Here is a 22,326-nt window from a genome sequence, read left to right as displayed (position 1 = left end):
ACAGGTGGCGCAGCAATAGTTTTGGCGCGTAAATTAAACTTAAACTTCATTTAGTAAATATAAATGTGATCACCTTATGTTAGCATATTGTTTGGAGAATTGGTAATTTATTTAAGATAAAGTTGAATTAATTATTATATAATCATATGTATAACTAAGTTCTTGTTGTTTATTTGTTTGTTTTCTTGTTTATTTTTTTTTTAATGTTTTGTTTGTTTTTCTTGTTTCTGAACTAAATATTTAATTATATTTAAAATCACAGCAGTCTTTTAATAATAGATTTCTCAATTTGTGTTTAATCAATTTGAACGCATATCGAAGGCGCCATTACTAACCATTAACAAACGAACAAAGTTTTACTAAATAGAAAAACCTTCTTTTTTTTTAAATTTAACGGAATCAAGAGCTTACACATAATATCGGAGCAAAAACTGTAACTAACTAACTACAGAAATTACTTTAATCGTCATACTATTAGCATATATATAGAATAAAGTGTTTGAAATCGAAATCGTGCCAAATCGTGAGCGCTATACACATTTGTCGTATCGGATTGCACAGAATTTAAAAAGATATTAGGCTTAACTAGATACTACATATTAGATATATCTTTATATATATGTATATCCGAAAATGTATGAAAAATTTTAGCTACTGGAATGCATTTAACTTGTTTTCGTTTAAGTTGTTCCACAGAAAAAAAAAAAGGGAGTTTAAGTTTTCTGGATACATTTTAGATAAAACATATCTGTCAGTTTGGCTGTGTGTGTGTGTGTGTGTGCATATATATCTAGATCGTTGCTTTAAGCCTGATGTGCTTTATCATAGCTAAAATCGCAGCTATATAAATTTGAAAATGCTCGCCGGTTAAATACACAACTATAGCTATTTAGTTCCATATATAGTAAATATTAATAAAATTTTGATTAAAGTTACTAATTTGAGGAATTTGAACAGGACTAAAAAAAATAATATTCAACTCTTACAATAATAGCATATGAATTGTTTTATAACAAAAACTAATCGAACATAGTTTGTTGTTCTTTTCTTTTGAATTTCTTAAAAGTATTCGTACGCCTGTTTGATTTTGTTTGTATTGTATTTAACACGCACACACACAGATGCATACATGCAGTTGCACATAGATACGTTCACATTTTACATATATATATATGTATGTACTTATATCGTACATATCGGCTTAAATCACAGCTACGCAGAGTTTATAGGCAAGGCGAGTCATTTTTGTTTGGTTTGTCTAAAACTAAAGGACACACAGATACACATACACATACAAACACAGACACACATGCACATACACGTACACATATATTAGTAGGGGGTTTTTGTTTTTCTGGACAGTCCTGCTGTCTTAGCCCGCCACCTGTTGCATGGTTATGGTACTAATCAGCTGTTGGCATATTTTGCCATACTCAAACTGATCCCCCGAGATGCGCCGCAATTTGATGCCCTTGCCGGCGCCATGATGGTCCCGACTGCGTCCCTCGCACACCTGCAGCTCAATCTGCAGCCCGCCCGAATACTCGAGACTCAAATTCGTGGTGGGCTCGCCATAGCTGGACGCGCTGCAGGCAGGCGCATTGCTGCACGCGCTGGCGCTGGGTGTGGCATGCGGTGTCGCGTCGCTGGACGCATTGGAGGCGCTGCTGTGACGCGACTCGGCGCCACTGTCCTCGGAGCTGATGCTGCCCTTGTGCAGCACAAAGCCCTTGGGCGGCATTGTCGAGTCGATGGTCTGCTTGACCATCTCGAGTATGCGCGTCGAGTCCAGGTTGGAGCATTCGTGCGGCAGCGGCACCTCGTAGCACATCTCATCGGACATGCGACGCGAATCGCACATGGAGTCGGGCGTCAGGTGGCCGCATTCGGTGTGATCGCCAATTTCGGAATGTGAATCGGACTTGAAGCCCGAGCTGGCCGATGGCTCCTGGCAGGAGGGCGACAAATTATTCGAGTCGTTGCTCAGCGAATCGTCCGAGAAGCCCAGCGACTTATCGCTGCCACGCCTATGCGCCTCCACATTTGCGGTGGCCTGAGCTTGGGCATGGCAATTGGGTGCAGCATGATTGGAGCCGGGCTCACAGTCCAGGCTGGCCTTGCGTCCAATGCCGCGCGTTATGGAAGGCATATCGCTGCTGGCCTCCGTGATGATGAGACCCTGGCGGGGTACAGTGGAATCAAGGATTAGATCATGATCACAGCACAGCCAAAGAGTTGATGCTCACCTGCAGCGACATAATGGGCGTATGTGGCTCCAGCGAGTCCTCGCTGTCGCGGCTATTATCCGACGAGAGGGCCACCAGTGTAATCTCGCTGCCCTGGACATCGGTGAGGCATATCTGCGGCGTTATGCCGCCCGTGCAGCCCGCATAGGGCGTGCCCGTGCTGATCGTATGACACATCTGACCGTTGCCGTTCTCCTCCTGTATGATGCACAGATTGGGCGATGCTGGCGGCGTAGGCACCACGCGCACCGGCTGCGCCGGCGACAGATTCAATGGCTTTAGATCATAATACGCCGCCGTGGGCACAAACCAATTGGGCGTCGCATAATCAGCCGGTTCGGTGGCAATGACACCACCCATGCTGCACACATCCATGGACAAGTCCAGCGGCTGCTGAGCGGCGCCCTCGCTGGCGGCGGAGGTGCCGCGTGTTATGGAGCCACCGCCACCGCCCGTGCTCAGGCCCGATATGCCCTTGGTGATCTGATGAAGCGGCGAGGAGGCGCCCGCGTTGACACTCACGCAGGGATTGAAGGGTCCCGTGCCGGGCAAATACGGATTCGGATTGGGCGAGCAGCTGCCGCTGAAGCCGCTGCCGCTATTGCTGTTGCTGTAGACGGGCGACTGGCAGCCGCTGCTGCTGTTCGAGGTGCTGGCGCCCAGATTGATGCTGCTGAACTGACCCACCAGCTGCTGATGTGGCTGCAGCGGCAGCGTCAGCGCCAGCGTGGGCATGCCCCCGACTGCTGCCGCTGCCGCCGCCGCCGCCGCCGCCTGATATTGATAGCCACAGATGGGCTGGCCGAACATTTGCTTGGCGGAGGTGAGCGAGGCGTTCGGACCGTGCGGCAGCGTTAGCGGGGACACACTGTAGCTGTGCATAGGCTGCGGCTGGTGCAGATGCGACTGATCCAAATGGCCGCCGCTCACGGCTGCGCCGCTGGCTGCGTGCGCGGCGAGACCCAGCTGTGGCGCCAGATCGATGGGCACCACATTCGATGAGATTATCTTGTTGGCTATTTCAAAGCTGACGCGCTGCTCCTTCACCAGACGGTCCAAGGCGGGCATCAGATTCTTAATGGCCTCCGGCGGCACCTCGATATCGTGACCGCGACGCAGCGCCAGCTGCAGATTCGTGGGTTTGCCGTGTATGGGCGAGCCTGTGGACGATGACAGCGAGAGAGCAAGAGAGAGAGAGAGAGAGAGATTAGTTCATGTGTCCATGGGCAGAGCAACTGCATCATTTGGGTGTTCTCTTCTTTGCGAGCGTATTTTATGATTTCGCTTACCGGGCAGACTGATCGAATTTTCTAAAAGCGGCGGACTGGGTGCAACCAAAAAATTTCTCTGTGCGATACCTTTTTGCAGGGATTGGCATTCCTGCAGCGGACCCTGGAACTGGGAGCGTGAGCCCTCCGAGGCGCGGCGCACAGGACTGTAGCGTCCTATGGTCGCTAAGCGGCAGCCAGGCGAGGTCGTCAGAGAAGTATACAAAAAAAAAAAAAAAAGAAGACAGGGAGAGAGAGAGAGAGAGAGCAGAAAGGATATTAGTGAAACTCTGCGATGCACGGGCATTTTGTTGGCTTTGGCAGCAGCAGCATTACTTTTGCATTTAACAAATGAAAAACTAATCAAAATAAACGCAAACAAGGAAAACATAAAACTTACCACCCTCCTGCACAGTGGGCAGCTTACAGTGGGCGGCGCGATAGGCGCGCCGATTGTTGGCAGCCGTTGTGGGCGCCACCAGCGGCACCGAGTTGCTGCCGCCGGCGATGCTCAGGGGCAGTGAGTGTGGTGTTGCTGCCACGCCCATGGGCAAACCGAAATTGGGCGCATTGGGCGGGGACTGGCTCAGCGATTTGAGCGTGGGCGGCAAATAGTCGCGATTCATGCGAGATTCAACTTCGCGTATGAGCTCGGGGCAAATGACTGGCAGACGTGGTAGGGGGTGTTGGGGAAGAAAGTTAAGCGTGCAGCAGCAGCAGGAGCAGCAGGTTGTTGTTGTTGTTGTTTTATTTGTTGTTGTTGTTGTTGTTGTGCAGCAGGCGTTGGCGGTTAAGCGGTTACACACAATGCAATTAACCAAAAATCCAAAAATCATAAAACGAAATACAAACACAAATAAAGAAATCAATTCAATTAAATTTACAAAATTAAAAACAAATAAATTGCTATTGAAATTTAATTTAATTAATTGATTCAACCAAAAACTTAAAGGCAACTAATTTAAGGCGTGGCATTTTCATTTAGCTTAAAATTAATTAATCACTTGGCGAAAGTCAAATTTTCCATTTTTCCCATCTCAAAATTTCCATCATCCAACAAAATATTTCCCTCATCTAATCCCGCCTTCAAATTTATGTTGTCTCTTTTAATTATAACCTTTACTCAAGATTTTGTGAAACGTAATCCGCAAACACAAAAAAAAAAAACATTCAATTTCACGTGAACATGTGAATTCAATTCCGCTTTGTTTCAAAGCAAGCGAAAGCCCTATTCTGATGCAAATGGAATTGTGAAAACATAAAAATAAGATTTGTTATTAAAAAAAGAATTTGGTCATTTTCTGGTCATTTTCGGATTACTGTGAGATTATGATATATTTTAATTTTTATGATTCTTATTCTTATTTCCCTTTGCCTATTTCCATTGGGCTCAAAAGCCAAAACAAAAAATATATATGTTGATATTTCCCATTATTTGACGTAAAGTAAGCTCGTGCTTCTGGGGAGATGTAGTAGGAAATGATACTTAAGAGTACATCTAGTTTAAGCAAGGTCGGTTGTCCATATGGTAGATGCTTCTACCCAGATCCCCATGTGTGTTCGTAGTTAGTGTTAGTCTTTTAGGGACAGGCAACACTTGACAACTAGTTAAACAGCTAAGCAGCATGTAAGAAACATACCTGGAGGTCGTTCCGTAACGGTCAGCAGACCCGTGCGCCGGGTGCGCATATTGCCACCGCCGGCAGCGCTGCCGGTGGGCGTTTGCGCTTGAGCGCCCGGCGGCACCTGCATGTGGCCCAGTTCGCCGGGACTGTGGCTAACGGAGAGATCTTCGGTGCAGCCCACGGTATGGCGCTTAACACAGCCGCGCTTCTGCATGTACCTTTAGGGATTAGGATCAAGTTGAATATAGTGAATGACAAAGGAATTCAGGCAAGACTTGCCTCTGTATTTCCTCGCTGCACTCCTCGCCGCAGTTCTCCGGGCAGCAGTGCAGCTGGCCCATTGACTGCTCGCTGAGCGGCGACAATTCCGGCGGGCCGGGCGCGGTATTCAAGCTGGGATTCATATAGTAGCCTGTGGTGTCCATTTGCTGTGGAGTTACCGCAACGCCGCTATTGCCCGCCGAGATGCTGGCGGGATAGTAAATATGCAGATTGGCGCCGCCATCCGAAGCGCGACGTCCAAAGGAACCTGACGAAGCAACAGAGGTTATTAATAATAAAGTGAAGATGGATGGGGATGGACTTACTGGCACCCATGACGACGGGCGGCTTGAGCAGATGCTGATCCTTGATGGTCAAATTGTGCAGCGGCTGGTTCTGCAGCATGGGCAAATTTGTGGGATAGTAGAGCGTGGCCTGGGCGGCATCGTTGCACTGCGGCGGGCACTTAAAGTCAATGGGCGGCACATTCGGATTGGCCAGGGCCTGCTCATGGGCGACATCGCCGGGACCAACTGTGTGGCGACGCGTGTTGGCGCCCGAGATGCCACCCGCTGCGGCGCTCAAATGCTGTGGGTTGACAGGTGGCTGCAGGGCGAGACAACAAGGATAAGAAGCAGCTGATAGGGCTGTCAGGAAGACAGAAACTCACCTCGTTGGGTCGCGCCAGGCACTCCAGCTCAAAGTCACCGTACTTCTCCAGATCGACACCCACATCGGAGCACCAGCCAAAGCCCAGCGCCGAACTGGACGCGTTCGCATTGCTGAGCGGGCTGAGCCGGTCGAGAGATTCCTGTTTAACCGGCTCGGAGCGATCCACAACGCCGGTGGTGATGCTTGTCTTGCGGGATCTCGAGTAGGCAAGGTTCGCATGATGCTGCAGTCTTTGGTTTTCGCGTCGCTTCTGCAGCAGCTTATCCTGCAGCAGATTGTATATGGCATAGATATTATCGAAGCGCTGCTCGTGCACCGACTGCGCAATCATGTCCGCCGTCAGGCCGGGCAGCTGAAGCATGTGCGTCATGACCACCGCATCCAGCTGCGGCGCAGACACCTCTGAGCTATCGGCGCCCGACAACGATGTAGTCGAACTGCCCAAGGAGCTGGACTGCAATTGGCCGCCAGCGGCGCCAAAAGGCAACGTATTGGCGTCCAGGCGCTCCTCCTGCTGCAGCTCCGACTGCCAGTCGCTTAGCCAGCGATGCTTGATGATCTGTTTGATGGTATAACGGCGATCCGGCTCAACGACCAGCATATTTCTGATGAGATGCTCACAATCTGGATATAATTTCAGTAGATTAGCTTGCGACAAATATACCAGAGCTGCGTCCAGACTCACCCTGCGACATGAAGAAAGGTATGCGAAATTTGCCCTGCACCACGCGGCTCTTGAGCTCCAGTATGGTCTTGCCATCGAAGGGCAGTGCGCCGCACACAAGTGCATAGAGCACCACGCCCAGACTCCATATATCCGACTTGGGTCCATCGTACTCCAGGCCCTGAAATACCTCAGGCGCAGCATAGGGCGGCGAGCCACACCAGGTGCGCAAAAGGCTACCCTCCTCGTAGTGGTTGCTGAAGCCGAAATCCGCAAGCTATGAAGGAACATATAGATGAGCAATCGCTTGGATATGCACAGCCGCTGCAACTGCTCGGACCCACCTTTATGTTCATGTCCTTGTCGAGCAGCACATTCTCCGCCTTGAGATCCCGATGCACCACGCCGCGCAGATGGCAATAGTGCACCGCCGAGATGAGCTGTGTGAAGACACGAGCCGCCTCTGGCTCCTTCATGCGTCCATTGGCCACCAGATGATCAAAAATCTCGCCATTTGGCGCATACTCGGTGACCAAATAGATCATGGACTGTGATTCCATCACCTCGTAGAGGCGTGTTATGTGCGGATGACGCAGCGATTTGAGTATAGATATCTCGCGAAATGTCTTGCTCAGATATTCCTCGTTGAGGCATGTCTTATCGATGATCTTGATGGCCACCTGGTCAGAGGAGTACAGGCAGAACAGGAAACAGAAGGTCGTATCAGTTAATGTTGCTCTCAGGCGTTTCGTGAATGCCACAATACAAAAATTAAATAAGTCAGATGTGGATGCGAAATTTGGGTTTGGCCCCGAAGGTGAACGAACCAGGCGAACCAGGAGAATGCGACGATTGACAACAGCGAGGCGAGCGCCAAAGAAATTCAAGCTGTGTGGGCTGACAACATCTTGCTCTCCCAGTAACAAGAGCAAGTGACAAGCAATATATACTCATATATATACGCATATATACATATATATGCAAGTCGAAGATCAAATACACTTAAAAATATATGTGCTATAATATATATCAAGCTTTGTGAAAAATGTATACAACTTTGAGCAGCAATTTGTAATACTTTAGCAAAGCTCTACAAATTCTCATTTCTAGCCCCTTGATCTTAAGCAGAATGGCATACCTTTGGAGAAACAATTATTGGCGAGCTTACTCAAAGCTTAGAATTATAACATAACTTTATACATATATCCCGTTGCTATAATTTAATTATAATAGTGTTAAATTAGCTTTGAAAAAAACATGCTCAAACTGACGTGAAACTTTCTTAGTGTCTAGTCAAATGAAAGTTCTCATACAATAAATGATCTAATGTTCGCAGCTTAAACAATATCATTTATCATCCTTAATAATAATACTCTACATTTAACTTTGAACCTTTAAATACTTTGTTACACTCTATATAAGCTCTGTGCCTAAATATAAATCTGTGCCTATTTTAATGCTCTATGATTTACAATCCTAACTTCGAGCTTTATCATCCATTACATAAATTACATCAGATCTTAATATGCTGATGAAAATAATAACTAAATAAGTGTAAATATTGTGGATATAGTTGAAATATTTAAACTTTTATTTAAACTAATTGTCTAAGTAATAAAATGTTTGCTGTTTGCTTGCGAACCCTTGCATATAGCTTTTGCTCTCTACCTGACTGATAGTATCAGCATAATGCCCTATGTAAGGGTATGTACATGCAAAAAAGAACAAAATGAACGTGTCTCGCTGTTGCTGGGGGTCAGGTGGTAGGTGGCGCACTGTCTGCAGCCACAGCAACAACAACAACAATAACTACAACAACAACAACAACAACAAACACGACAAGCACGACGACGACAACAACGCCAAAGATGGCGTGAGTGTTAAATTCTGTGTGGTTGTCGTAAGAGAGGTGCTAATGATGACGACGACGACAATGATGACGATGTCGGCGGGCAGAGGCAGGCAGGAGCAGGCAGAGAAGGGGTCCACGCAGAGAAGGGCGTGAGGGTAGACAAGACAAAAAACATTCTTTACACACACGACTTTCGTCGACGTCGACGTCGCCGTCTGTTTATTTGTTTTTTTATTTTTCTTTTTGTGTAGGTTTCGCCAAGCATTTCAATAATTATTTAACAAAAACTGAAATAATTAACAATCAAGCGTAAGCGCAGCTAGTGCGAGAGAGTGAGCGATACGGGGAGAAAAAGAGAAAGAGAGGCCGCGAAAGAGAGCTAGATCACTTGCTCTTGCTAACACAACTACAACAACAACAACAACTACAACAACTACAACAACAACAACAATCTTCATTTTAAGCAACACAGCTTCATCGTGATAAGCCGCACACCGGTTTTCGACTTGTTGTTGTTGTTGTTCTGGCTGCCTCAATATTTAAACAAATTTTTTGATTTGTGTCTGTTTTGCTATTGTTGTTGCTCAATTAGAAGGCAATAATAAAATATAAACAAATAATTTATATGAAATTTCTAAAATAATACAACCCCTGCAATACTTGGCGTATGCGTGATGTTTTTTTTTTTTTATTCTGTCTATGTCTTGCTGTTTTATGCACTAAATAAATAAATTAGCAACAATTTTTAATAGTTTTAACTAGAGGATAATTAAAATTTCACATTGCAATACTTGGCGTATGCGTAATTTTTTGGTGTGTTCTTTTCGTCTATTGCCTTTAGCAATCCATTCGAATGCAACAAATAAATAATTTACATAACATTTCAGATAAATTCTTTTTTTTTTTTCTTTCGCAGCGACTGAAAATAAATGCACTGCTTCAGCACTGGGCGTATGCGCAATATTTCTGCATTGTCATTTGCAAGTCGATTTCTTTTGACATTTTACATAATTGACGGAGCGTTGGGCAACAGTTTTCTGGAACTGTCAATGCCACGTGATCGGCGTGCTTGAAATATATATACATATATATATATATATGAAGAAGAAGATACCCTGTGAGCAGGCCATAAAGTCTTTTGCACAAGCTAGAAAAGTTTTTCTTGAGCTGCTCGAAGAATAGACAGCCAATTACTTTATATATTTATATGTATTGGGAAAAGGCACAAGAAGGCAAATCACAGAAAAACTGGTTGTGTGTTTTTTTACTAAATCAGGTTACAGATTAAATTCTGCAGATCTTTAAAGCTCCTGTATCCACAAGATAGATAAACGAAGATAGACTGCACAGAGATGAAAAATATATGTATGTGTACATTATTAACATGGCAATGTCACCTTTTGTCTGTTTCATATATTAGACGAAGTTTTCAGAGATGTTATATAAAATATGTTATTACAAACCCCCCAACTTCTTACAGGGCACGAGGTATTTAAATATGAAAATGATGTACGACAATTGGACAACAATCGTTTGTCACAAGCGGTTGGGTAGAGGGTAAGCTTGAGTGGGGTTTGTAGCAAGAAAATGCCACGTGCCATTTTGACCTTTTGCAGTGAATGCGATGAACCTTAAGAACAAATGCTCGTAAATGAGACATTCAAAGCAAGCGCAACAGCAAAAGCAACAACTCGAACAAGAACAATGTCACATTTGGAAATCCTTCGCTTGGCACAACACAAAAAAGCCAAGGCAAATGGCAGTAAGGCTCGCTCCTTGGCGCACATATTGATTTAAAGGCAAGGACTACAAAGCCTGATTGCCAGAAGTGCTAAATTCTATTACAAAATGTAAATTCCTTTTTTGATACTCAAAGCTGACTCATTTCGCGCCGTTTACTGTTCACATTTTAGTCAAAAAAGATTTTAACAACCTTCAATTGATAACTTATTAAATATTGTTGAATAGAAGTATCAAAAAAATGAAATCTATTCACAATTAGTTACATTAAATTTCCTGATAACTGCAAAATGGAACCACTTGTCGTTGAATATTGAACTAATTCTTCAACTTGACAAATAGTATTTCAAGTCAGTCAAGCTCTTTTTGTAACAAAATTGGAACCAAAACATTCGAATTGTTTTCCCATTCCACATTAAATATAGACAGACATTCTCTCGAACATATGCTTTCCTTTTTGTTGAACTAGTTCCTGTTCAAATTTGTTTCTAACAGATTGATAATAATCACAAAATGGAACCAATTCAACTGATTATTGAACTGACTTTAAACATTATAACTAGTTCACAGCTATGGAAATTTATTAAAGCCAGTAAAAAAATTGAACCAGTACAGTGCCAAACTGTGCTTCCATATTATATGAATCTGTTCCTACTTAACTAGTTCCTTAAAACGAAACTAAAATAATTTGCTAATCAAATATGGACATAGATAGCCTTGCGAGCATCGTCCTCAAATGCTGCCTTTCCAGACGAACCCATTCTCCTGCTCCAGTTTCTTGTACTCCTCCCGCAACATCTCCAGCTCCTTGGCATTCTGTAAGCCCAATCGCTCCAGCTGGCCATTGAGTACAATGATGCGTTCCCGCACAGCATTCACCGTGTACAGGCTGAGGCGTTCCGGTTGAAAGACATCCTCTTTGAGTGTGCTCATGTAGTGCCACATATCCTGCAACTGGCCACGTTTTGCCACGTGATGCTTGCGCAGTTTGTCATCCAATTCCAGCTTCAAGCGATCAATGTCATTGATGAGGCCGGCGACTTTGGTGCCACTCGATGGCCGGCGACAGCCTGGGGGCTTGTCCTCGCCGTCTCCCTCATCAGGGTCGTTGTCATCGAGAAAATTGTTGGCATTCAGCTTGACTTGATTGCATTCGAGATACTTTTGCTGTGCCTTCAGCCGCATCAGTTCGCATAGTAGGCTAGTGGGTGTGGCCGTTGACTTTTTTTTGCCACGCAGCGACGGTTGCGACGTCGGTGTCGCCCCCTTCTGGCTGCGTCGGACTGGGGGGCACGTCTCAATGTCGGGCTGGCCTGACGTGCCTGGCTGGACGTGCTTCGCAGACATGTGACCCGCTGCTGCTCACGTTTCGAGCCCAAATGTTCTACACAGCCAGCGAGTCCTTGTTTTAGTTGTTGCTGTTTACACGTGGTAATCAAACGTGTGTTGCCAGCCAGCCCAACCCCCCCCCACAACCCAAGGGCCGCGCAGCAGCTCGTGTTTAATCAATAGTTACCCTATGGCCGCGCCCACTAATGCTCGCTGTGGCTGCTGCAATTGATGTTTTCTCTCTCGCTCACGCTTGCTATCTTGCGCTCTCTTTCTGCCCTAACCCTTGTGCCTGTGTCGCGTTTTTATGCCACGGGTCGCTAAACTTTATTTGGGTTCAGTTTGGCGGCGATTTAAAATTTCCAATTGCTTTTTAGCAGCAGCGGAAAATCGATTATTATAAATTTCCATTAAATGGCCTACTTAAAAGCACGTGCCTTGATGATTCAACAAAAAAAAAAAAAAAACAAAATAAATAATAGGAGGTTCAGACTTAAAAAATTTTAATAAATGAAGCGAAATAAGTGCGGGGGCTTTGACTTTAATCAGGCGCCGCGGCGCGCCGCATTTTTGTTGATTAATCATTTATAGAAAGTGGGAAAATACTTGAGATTGTATTCGTTAGATGATGCGAATGTATAAAGCAACTAAAGATAAATTCAGAACTGACTAAAAAGGGTGAACAAGAGTGAGGGAGGGAGGGATGGAGAGAGAAGGAGAGAGAGCGACAGATATAACATAAAGTGAGCGCGAGAGCGAGAGGAGGTTGCTGTGCACGTGATTGATTCGCAAATTGTTGCGTTGTTTACGTAGTTCTTTTTGTTGTTAATTTACGACTGGGAGCACTTTGATAACGCGCTTGTTATCATATGAATGCGAATGTTTATCGAGTGTGCGCGTGTGTGTGTCTGCGTGTGTAAGTGTGACAGCGCCAGCAACAAAAACTTGCAGACAGAAGACAAATTCAAGCGCGAATCAACAATAAATTAGTTAGGCAAACAATCCAAGCAGATACCCTATCAAAGTGTTGGAAAACGCCTTTTTGACTGCTTTGCGTGGTAGTTCTTAAGCAGTGCACTGCTTGAAAGAAAGTTAAGATCAATCAGGATATTTAAGGAAATATCCTTAAGTACATACTTCATTTATTACTTTAAAGAATTTTATAGTTATTTTGTTCTCTATTCCTATCATAGCCCCAAAAAACTGACAACAAAACTTTCAATCATGAAATTTACAGGGTATTCCGACTGGCAACAAATACACGCAGACAGTAAGCCTATGCAATAGAGACAGCAAATACCGAAGAGACAAACAATTGGCCTTACACTCTTTGCTTAAAAAAAAGTTGTTGGTAAAAAAAAATGCCAGACAGTTAAAAGACGCAAAAAAAAAGGAGAGAAAATACAAAAAAGAAACACATACACATACAACAAAAGCCGCGAAATAGTTAATGAAAAAGTAAATAAATTTTTAAACGATTTGGGCAGCCATGCGTCTGAGTCGTAAAGCAGAGCTGAAGCCATACATATATATATATATACACATATATATTTGTACGATATGTATGTATATATTTCAGCTCGAATCTTTGAGTGGTCAGCAACAAGTTTTATTATACCCTGAACCCATTGGAATTTAGTAAAAGGCTATTACGTGCTTGTGCAAATGTATGTAACAGGCCGAACGAGGTATTACAAGAGCTTAATACACACAACTTCGTATGTTAGTTTTTGATTGGGAATATATTACTTTTTTGGGTATCTCCTTAATCTCGGCTTTAGTATTTACACGCAGCTGCCTATGCCCTCAAAATTTCATACAGATCGGACTCTAAGTGCCGAAGCTATTTTAAGAGACATTTCCTATTGTTGTATCAAAGTGAAGAAGCACAGCAATGCGTGTGGGTTTCTATGAAAGAAAGCTTGAATGTTTGTTAGCAAGTAGCAAGGGTATCTTCAAGTCAGTCACTCGCAATCAGAGCCCTCTTGATTTTTTTTGGTTTTTTTTTTTTACTGAGATCGCATCGTGGCCAGACAGCGTGAGCTCAAGTTAAATATTTGGCCATAGCGAATGATCAATCAAAGTTGCCTCAGTGCGCAACGGGAGCGCAATTATTATTGTGTGATTCGTTGGTTAGAAAACCCCAAAAACACAAAAAAAAAAAAACAAGTAAGATGTTCTAGTCGGGAGCTCCCGACTAGGGGATACCCTGAACCCTCTTCTTCCAACATCAAATGCATATATACATATATTCTATTTTAGAAGCTATATGTCAAGTTTGGGGACTCTAGCTCTTTTTATTTATCAAAATTGCCCAAAAAACAGGATATCGACATCGATTCTTATCGATTGCCTGGAAACAGAGTAAGTTATCGATTATCGGAAACAAACTCGATCATCGCAGGCACAAGGAGCACCTACATCTAAAATTTCTATAGTCTATAGCTCTTATATGTTCTGAGACCCTTGCGTTCATACATACGGACGGATTGTTGTTTACACATAATGTACATTGTACATGTGCCCTATTGATAATACTAATAATTATTAGCGAAATGCGCATAGTAGATAAGCTAAGGCTATAGGCAAATCATAATTATAATAATAATAATAACAACAATAATAATCCAGGCAAAGTCATGTTGTACTTAAACATTGCATTTGTTACACGCACACACACACACACACACACACACACACACACACGCACACACGTGCGGTAGTCCATTGTGAATGTTAAGTATGATAAGTGAGTGCGAATGGACCTTGAAATTGACAAACAGCTGTGTCGGCCTCTCTTATCGGAGTATTGGGGAACAAAAAATAAATAAAACAAAAAAGAACTGTAAAAGCAAACAGAATGGAGGCGAAAACAAATGAAAATGGAAATAAAGTAAAATTTATAAAATATGCGCGTTGTATGTAAATGTTTTCTTTTCAACAGCCCAGACGCCATTTTGAATTGCAGGCACGTGCTGTTCTCACTGAGATGAATCTCTCCACAGTTGTGTGCGTGTGTGTGACTCTCCAAGTTCGTGTTGACAATTTAAATAGTTGTTGTTGCTTTTTTAAGTGTGTGTACTCTGCCGTTGTCAATTATGCACATAACGAGCACTTCTGTGTTTGGCCTACAAATTTGCACTTATATGCCCGGTTATTGTTGTGATAAACTATTAAGGCGCATGGCTTTTGTTGTTGCTATTATTGTTGCATTTGTTGTTCCAGTTGTGGTGGTTGTTCTTCTCATTGTTGTTCTTTTCGTTGTTGTTTTTGTGGTTCCTGTGTTCGGTTCTGTTGTGTCACTTGACAGCGCCAATTATCAGCAGTCGCATGTAGTTACAGCAACTGTGACAGCTGTGTTTTGTTGTTTCACTCTATATATACATATATATATATATTCATGTGTATCTTTGTGTGTGTGTGTGTGTGTGTGTGTGTGTGTGTGTGTGCTTGCCCTCAGCCCACAGAGCCCGATGCCCAGCTGAAGGTGACTCATTATCACTTCTAGCAGCAGCTGTAAAATGCATTCGGAATGTATAATGCAGAGAATGCAGAGAAATTGTCGCTCAGCTGATAGAGCACAAGTGGCAAATGTGCAGCACATTTGAATGCACGACTATTAAATACCCTGTAAGCCATATTTATAGACATTCTGATATGATGCACATAAAGGCTTAAGATTTTATCGAAATTAAATCTTAAAATCCTTTTCGAATAACTCTACGCAGATTCTAATGTGATTAAACATAAAACAGGGTATTCAAGAAACCGATTACGCCTCTCAGTAATTTAACGCAGCAGCATCCCAGCCATTTTAGAGATGCATTACCGATAAGTTGTGCGGAAATTGTCGAAAATATTTGTGAATGCAAATTATTACATTTGACAGCGGGAAATAAAAATTAAATAAACCAAGTGAGATGATCTCAAACAGAACGAAACACAACTTAATTACTTCCTCATACAGAGACAGAGCGAAGGAGAGCGGAAGAGGTAGAAAGAAAAAGAGATCCCATTAGCAGGTGTGGAGGGCTCCGACTTGTCTTGTGTGTTCCCCAAGCGATAGACGCCCCGAGGGCGTCAGAGGCTGAGGTAAATGCCTTTCAATTAGCATCATCTGATCGGAGTCGACAGCAGCTGCTGCTGCTGCTGCCTCTGCTGCTGCTCCAAACGCCGTCAATTGAAAGCAACAACAAAAAATATATATACATATATATATATATATATATTTTGAGGCAAACAACTCCCCAAATGCTGTTGCCGTTTACCCATGCCGATCTGCCTGCTGGCAAATATGTATTGTCAATAAGTTGTGTAAACACTAAAGTATACTATGCGCACATATTTACGCGGCAATAAACAAAACAACAAAAGAATCATAATCACTAAAATCAATTTGATTAAACCGAATGCGCAGCCTAACGGCAAAACGAAAACCAAAATAATATATTCCGATTCGCAATTCGATGAGTTTCTGATTTCGATAATCGATAACGATAACACGTACCCAAATATAACCGAGTTTGTTCTGATTGACTGACTGACTGACTGATGATCAGGCAAAGTGAGAAATTTGGTTGTGTTTCTGTGCGTCGGACCAGCAAGCCAAAGATCGCTGGTTCTAATTTAGCAGGAATTGCCTTTTCTTATATTTATTATTTATTTGTTATTATACAGACGGAAAATAGCGATAGCGGTTTATTAAAATCCTATTTTCCTCTTTGACCGTCTTCAATAAATTTTCACAGAGAATTTCTAACATAACTTTTGCGATTTATCGTATAACTAGCAACAGCATCTTATACAAACATTCTCCGCCATTTTTTCACATTTTAGGATGGAATTGCCTAAAACTTGTCTTGGCAGGCAGCTTCTACACATAAGATATCTACAATCAAAATGTCAGCTGTCAAGCCAAGCATTGTTAGTCCGTCAGGACAAACAGTTCTATATACCCTACAGTTCTTGACTTTATGTATATGCAGGATTATTAATATTGTATTAATTGTATTAGTTCTTCTGAATAGATGACAGTTCGTAGGCATTACTCACCTTGGTCTTGGTTACAATATTTGTGGCTAGTTTGACCACGGCAAAGTTGCCCTTGCCAATTGTCTTCTCCAGCTCGTAGTAGCCGACGCGCAGGAGCTTGTCCACGGATATTTTGCTCGTCGATGGCACTTTGTAGTTTTGTGGCGTTGATGTGGAGGCGGCCATTTCAGTTGCAGTGGGGCACTCGGTTGTTGTTGTTGTTGTTGTAGTAGTTGTTGTTGTTGGGCTTAGTAATTGGCTAATGTTGCGTCGCCTCCTACTCGTTGATGTTCTTGTTGTTGCTGTCGACGCAGGAAGTTCACTTAAGATGCATTTTCTTTTGTTTGCCGAGCTTGAATTCATTTGCTATTCATGCCCGCTGCTGCTGCTGGCGACGCAGACGCACACACACACACACCTACATTAACAAAGAAATACACACACACACACACACACAAGTACACCAGACAAGGCGCAGCTTTGGCTGCAGCGGCGCTTGACGACAACGACCACGACCACGACGAGGATGGGGATGAGGATGAGGATGGAGCGGGCACAGCAGCAGCACCCCCAGCAAAATTAAATTCGATGCGAAGCTCAAATTGATTGCAACAGCAATTACGTGCGCGTTGCGTCTGCGTCAGCGTCAGCGGCTGCGGCTGTGGCAGAGAGTGTGGCAGAGGTCAACGGCAGCTGCGTCGTTGTCGTCGCTATGGCTGTGGCATCTGCTCCAGCTACCGGCGGCGACTGGGCCATTGGGCACGGCCACGTGGCCAGCGCAGCGAGCACGTGAGGCGTCTCCTTTTGTGTGGGTTGCCGTATGCGTTTCACGTTTCCAATTCCACGGAAAGCTGTTGCCTGTTGTTTGTTGTTGTTGTTGTTGTTGTTGCAGTTTGATGATGTTGTTGTTGTTGTTGTTGTATGCACACGTTTTCTCTTTTCACATGTTTAGCCTTGTTGCTGAGGCGCTGCGATTGATTGCAACAGTAAAAAAAAAAAGGAAAAACAATTAAAGTAAATTCACAATTGAAATTTGAGCTTAGTTTTTCTTTTTGTTATCATTGCTGCTGCTTTGCACTGGGCGTGGCTGCGTCTCTTTTATCTATGCACAAAACACTGTGTTAACCACAGACAGGCGACAACTTTTGGCTGCCAGTGTAAAAAAAAACCTGTGTCTGCCCAACGCACTCACACTCCCCCTCCCGCTCACGTTTTTCCAACTACAATTCTCCCTGTCCCTCTCTCTCTCTCTCTCTCTCTCTCTCTCTCTCCCTTTCTGTGAGAGGTGCGCTGTAAGCTGATCGCCTGGACAAGCTGCTTCCTCCTCCTGGCTGCAGCCTGCCTTCTGCTAGATTGCGACCACGACAAAACTTAATGGGTTAATGTACAGCATCAAGGTCGCGTGGCCAGGCACACACGCACACACACACACACACTGATTGAGTGTGTGAACGAGATGGCGCGTGTGGCCCAAGTCAAGTGGCGATGTTTGTTCAAGCTGCGTTCAAGTCAGCGAATTCTTATTGAAATCAATTTAAGGCAGCAACAGCGTGAAATAGTTGTAGCAAGAGGAAGAGCAGCGCAAACATAACAAGTAGATACTCACACACACACACACACACACACACACACACGCACATACACACAATTCTAATGCCAATCGAAGCAAAGTACAAAAATGTTGGCCATGCAAAGCGAATACACTTATTTATGCCCTGCAATTCGCATGTTAAACAAGAAAAGCTTTTTGTGAAATGAGCAAAGCTTTTGGCGTGGAGAAAGTTACAAGATTAACAACTTTTTATACAATTTTCAATTTTATTTTAGCAAAGCTGCAGAAATTGACCAATAAAATAACGTTAAAGACGGATATTCGAAGCTTTTCAATATTTTCTGGTTAAAAAAGTGTTCACATGTACAAAAGAACAATTTACGCACGGAGCTTCAAGTTAATAAAGTACAAAGCTTAGAGTTTGAACAAAATTTTGAAGCTTTCGACTCTGTAGAAGGAACAAAAGTTAGTAAAATGTTAAAATTAAAGCAACATTTTAAATAAATTACGTACAAGATCTACATTGATCTACATTTAAATTTAGCTAATTATAAAAACTGCAAAGTCTTGCAATAAAATGTAAGAGACTCCAATTATAATTGGTTAGAAACGATCTGTGTACAATTACGAATTGAAATACAAATCAGATCTTAGAGCTTTAACACACACTGTAAACTGAACAACCTTCTCTCGTATAACCGATTCTAGGGTCAGTTGGTGCACGACAAAAGCTAATTGCTATGCACACTTCATACTGCATGCACATGAAAAAAACCTTCTATATTTTTTTTACTCAAATTACCACGCACTTAAAATGCCCCATTGTATTTGCGTTATAGAGTATAACAGTATAACACACACACACACACACACACATACAGACGAACGCACACACGCACATGACGTATAAATTGTAAACAATTTGTCGGCGCGAAAGAGCAACGGCAGCTGTGGGCAACAATGCAAAAGCGATATTTAAGTGGGTTTCCTCAAGCATTTAATTTGCACATTTTCACGTTTCTTGAAAATTTCTCAGCGAACACGAGGCAAAAAATGAAAAAAAAAGCAACATCAAATCAAATTATTAAATACCAATTGAAAATGTTTTTCTTTTTGTTTACTTATTAATCAAAAAAGACACAAAACAGTTGTAAGCGGTCGTCTCGGTGCGATGAAACAGCAGCCGCAGGACAAGTTGAACGAGGCGAAGCGCACACAACTCAAAGTCAATGGACAAAAATCAACAGACTGCGACTGCTCCGGCTTAGGAAATGGATAGAGAGTGCGAATGCGGCGACAATCTGTGCCTGGAAGCGCCGCATCAAAGCTGAATGAACTTCCAAATTGGAAGCAGCATTTGAAGCTGGGCCACATTCCAACGCACGCACGAAGAGCAGCGCCAGCAGTCAGAAAGAGAGAGAGGGAGAGAGAGAGAGAGTGTGAGAAAGCAAGAAGGAGAGTTGCGAAAGCGATGCCAGCTGTAAAAGACGTCACAAGGCAGCGAAACTGTGGTATCGGCGAACTTAAGACGAAATCATGCTGTCATTCACAATTGGAGCAGCGCACAAGCAAGTGGGTGGGTGGGCGGTTGGTTGATTGGGTGGTTCTATGGCACAGCAACAGTAGTGCAGTTTTTTAGTCGAAAACATGAGTTAGGCTTACAGTCAATCAATCGGATTGGGATAGATCAGTTAATACGGGAGTTACTTGAATACGCATGGTACTCAACTTATGGACCGCACTGTAATCATATGTACTTACATTTATATGTGTGTACACACATACATATGTACATGTACACAATATCTGTTGGGTATTGCTGATAACTAAGGCACCGCAGTAGTTGTCGGCTTGCTGTTGTTGTTGTTGTTGTTCTTGTTCTGCTCGCACTCATGCCCTCTGTAGCTGCTGCTCTTGTTGTTGTTGTTGTTGTTGTTGAACCAACAAAAACGACAGCATAATCAGAAAAGGCAAAATACGAGAATGATTAAAAAATAAAACAAGAATAACAAAAGAAAACCAAAAAACAACAAAAGTCGCGCGCGCACGAAAAAAAAAAACAACACACACACAAGTAAAGTAAATGAGCCAACAAATATAAAAGAGCAGAAAAACAAAAGCTAGAGAACGCGACTTCGACTTACAAACAGCAGCCAGACAACGAAAACAACAACAACAACGAAAACAACAACAACAACAACAGCAGCCCAGAAGCGCCAAGCGCCAACGCCAGCGCTCAGAGCAGAAGGCAAATAAAACGCAAGAGCAGGCAGCAGAGCCCGCGACGGCGTGTGTGTGTGTGTGTAGTCGGCGGGGGCGCAGCAACAGTTACGGGGCAGACAGGTTGCGGTGTGCATGTGTGAGTGCGGTTGAACATACATACATATATTGTGTGTCTGTGTATGTGTTGTTGTGTGTGTGTGTGTGTGCCTGACTTGGTTCAAGGAGTCAAGGAAATTCGCAAAAAACAACAACAGAAATTACAATATGAAGCAGCATGATGACAATTACAAACACATACACACGCACACGTATGCGTGTGTGGAGGGGCGAAAATGAAACTTGTCGAGGTCGAGCATATAAACCACTCGAATAAAACGTATGTACGTTTGTATGTGGGCACACATTCACGAGCGAGAGCGAAAGAGAGATAGAGAAAGCACACACACACACAATTGATAACGGGCGAATGAAATAAATTTACAAACGCAAGGTGTCCAATTAGACCACTCAACAGCAATTAGCTTTTCTTCTTTGGCTTATTTGCGTTTTACTGGAGTTGCTATGACGTTCGCAGTCAAACAAACACACCCACACTCACACTCACGCACACAGTGGCGCGCGTGAGAGCAGCGCGCACTCACACACAAACGCACGCACTAACAGCACAGATACATATGTAGCTATGCAATCGAAAAACGTCACGACTTCCAAGTGGAAAACCGTACGTAGTTTTTAGCCGTCGTTTTGGCTGTGGGCCGAACAATAAGTTGCCGCAACGGCAGCATAATTGCCATTCATGAATGGTTTTTGCTTCCGCATGTCGCCGCACACACACACACACACACACACACAAAAGCACGTATTTACAAAAATCATAATTACATTACACATGCATTACACAGATGCATGTGTTTGTGTATGTAATTGAAATTCAGCGGCGCTCCCATCTCCCGCTCTAGTACATTGTGTTGTTTTTACAGTTCCAGCCACAGCAGTAGCAGCAACAATAACAAACGCTGCTCAAATAAGAAACACTTTGTTTAATCTTTGTCTCATTTCATTTGCTTTTGCTCTTTTGCTTACACATTACGATTGCTTTCTATGTTTTATATTATTTTTCTCTTCATATGTCGCCAGATTTCTTTTCACGTTGAATTTGTATTACATATATATATATATATATATATATATATATATATATTAATTCTTGCGCTGTTATCACTTGTGCCTTGTGGCTGTTGTTGTTGCCTTTTGGCTTTTGTTGGTTGTATTTGCTGCCGTCGCATGCACTGAACTTGAACGCGTGGGCGTAGCATGCGCCGCGATTTATATTATCAAGTGCCTTTGCTTTCGGCTATTGGAATTTTTTCATATTGTTTAAGAGGCGATTCTTATACGATTTTAGCGCGAAGCGCGGCCCACCTGCTCACAAAGCAAAAACTCGGCACCAACTGATGGCAATTCACTCTCTTCGCACACACGCGTACCGACAGAGTTCACTCTCCTGCTCGCACTCTTGCTACAGCACTAAAGGCAGTGTTGATTTTAGGACTTATCGATAACGAAATATGTAGACTCTTCTGTTAAGCGCGACAGTTTTCTGTTAAGACCTAAGCCGTAAATGTTGTCTGCTAAGTTGGCAGCCCACTTTGAATTGGGCGCGTAAAATGAAACATTTAATTTGGTGGTTCATTAAAATGATTTTAATTTCGTTATTTTTAATTTTCGAGTAAAATTTTTTGAGCTCAATGATTAAAATGTTTTAATTTCATTAAGGTTTTACAGTAAAAGCGAACAAAAACAGCCAGCTTTCAGTTCCCATATAACAAGTACAGATACCTAAAAACAGGAAAAGTTATTAGA

The 22,326-nt window shown here is 43.2% G+C and overlaps 2 protein-coding genes across 4 annotated transcripts; both read right to left on the bottom strand.

Annotated features, from left to right (window-relative positions):
* Positions 1-165: 165 nt before the first annotated feature.
* Positions 166-21,957, bottom strand: Sik3 (Salt-inducible kinase 3). Of its 3 annotated transcripts, none has more exons than XM_032436803.2 (12): positions 21,547-21,957; positions 16,710-17,656; positions 7,081-7,416; positions 6,758-7,013; positions 6,071-6,696; positions 5,727-6,006; positions 5,419-5,668; positions 5,155-5,357; positions 3,915-4,178; positions 3,536-3,700; positions 2,247-3,406; positions 166-2,179 (listed from the first exon to the last, which is right to left on the bottom strand). In XM_032436803.2, exons 2-12 carry the CDS (start codon positions 17,049-17,051, stop codon positions 1,373-1,375), a joined length of 4,689 nt encoding a protein of 1,562 aa, XP_032292694.1. In that variant the 5' UTR covers positions 17,052-17,656; positions 21,547-21,957; the 3' UTR covers positions 166-1,372. The 3 variants fall into 3 exon arrangements, with proteins under 3 accessions (XP_032292694.1, XP_015029250.1, XP_032292696.1); XM_015173764.3 differs by having other exon boundaries at positions 3,536-3,691; positions 21,547-21,956; XM_032436805.2 differs by lacking the exon at positions 3,915-4,178 and having other exon boundaries at positions 3,536-3,691.
* Positions 9,425-12,083, bottom strand: LOC26531036 (uncharacterized). The gene has a single exon (XM_015174786.3). The coding sequence runs from the start codon at positions 11,673-11,675 to the stop codon at positions 11,061-11,063; it is 615 nt and encodes a 204-aa protein (XP_015030272.1). The 5' UTR covers positions 11,676-12,083; the 3' UTR covers positions 9,425-11,060.
* Positions 21,958-22,326: the final 369 nt, after the last annotated feature.

The sequence above is a fragment of the Drosophila virilis genome, chromosome 5 (genome assembly GCF_030788295.1).
Source record: "Drosophila virilis strain 15010-1051.87 chromosome 5, Dvir_AGI_RSII-ME, whole genome shotgun sequence".
NCBI lineage: Eukaryota > Metazoa > Arthropoda > Insecta > Diptera > Drosophilidae > Drosophila > Drosophila virilis.
The sequence above is the reverse complement of the archived record's forward strand: the minus strand, read 5'-3'. Positions and strand labels throughout refer to the sequence as shown.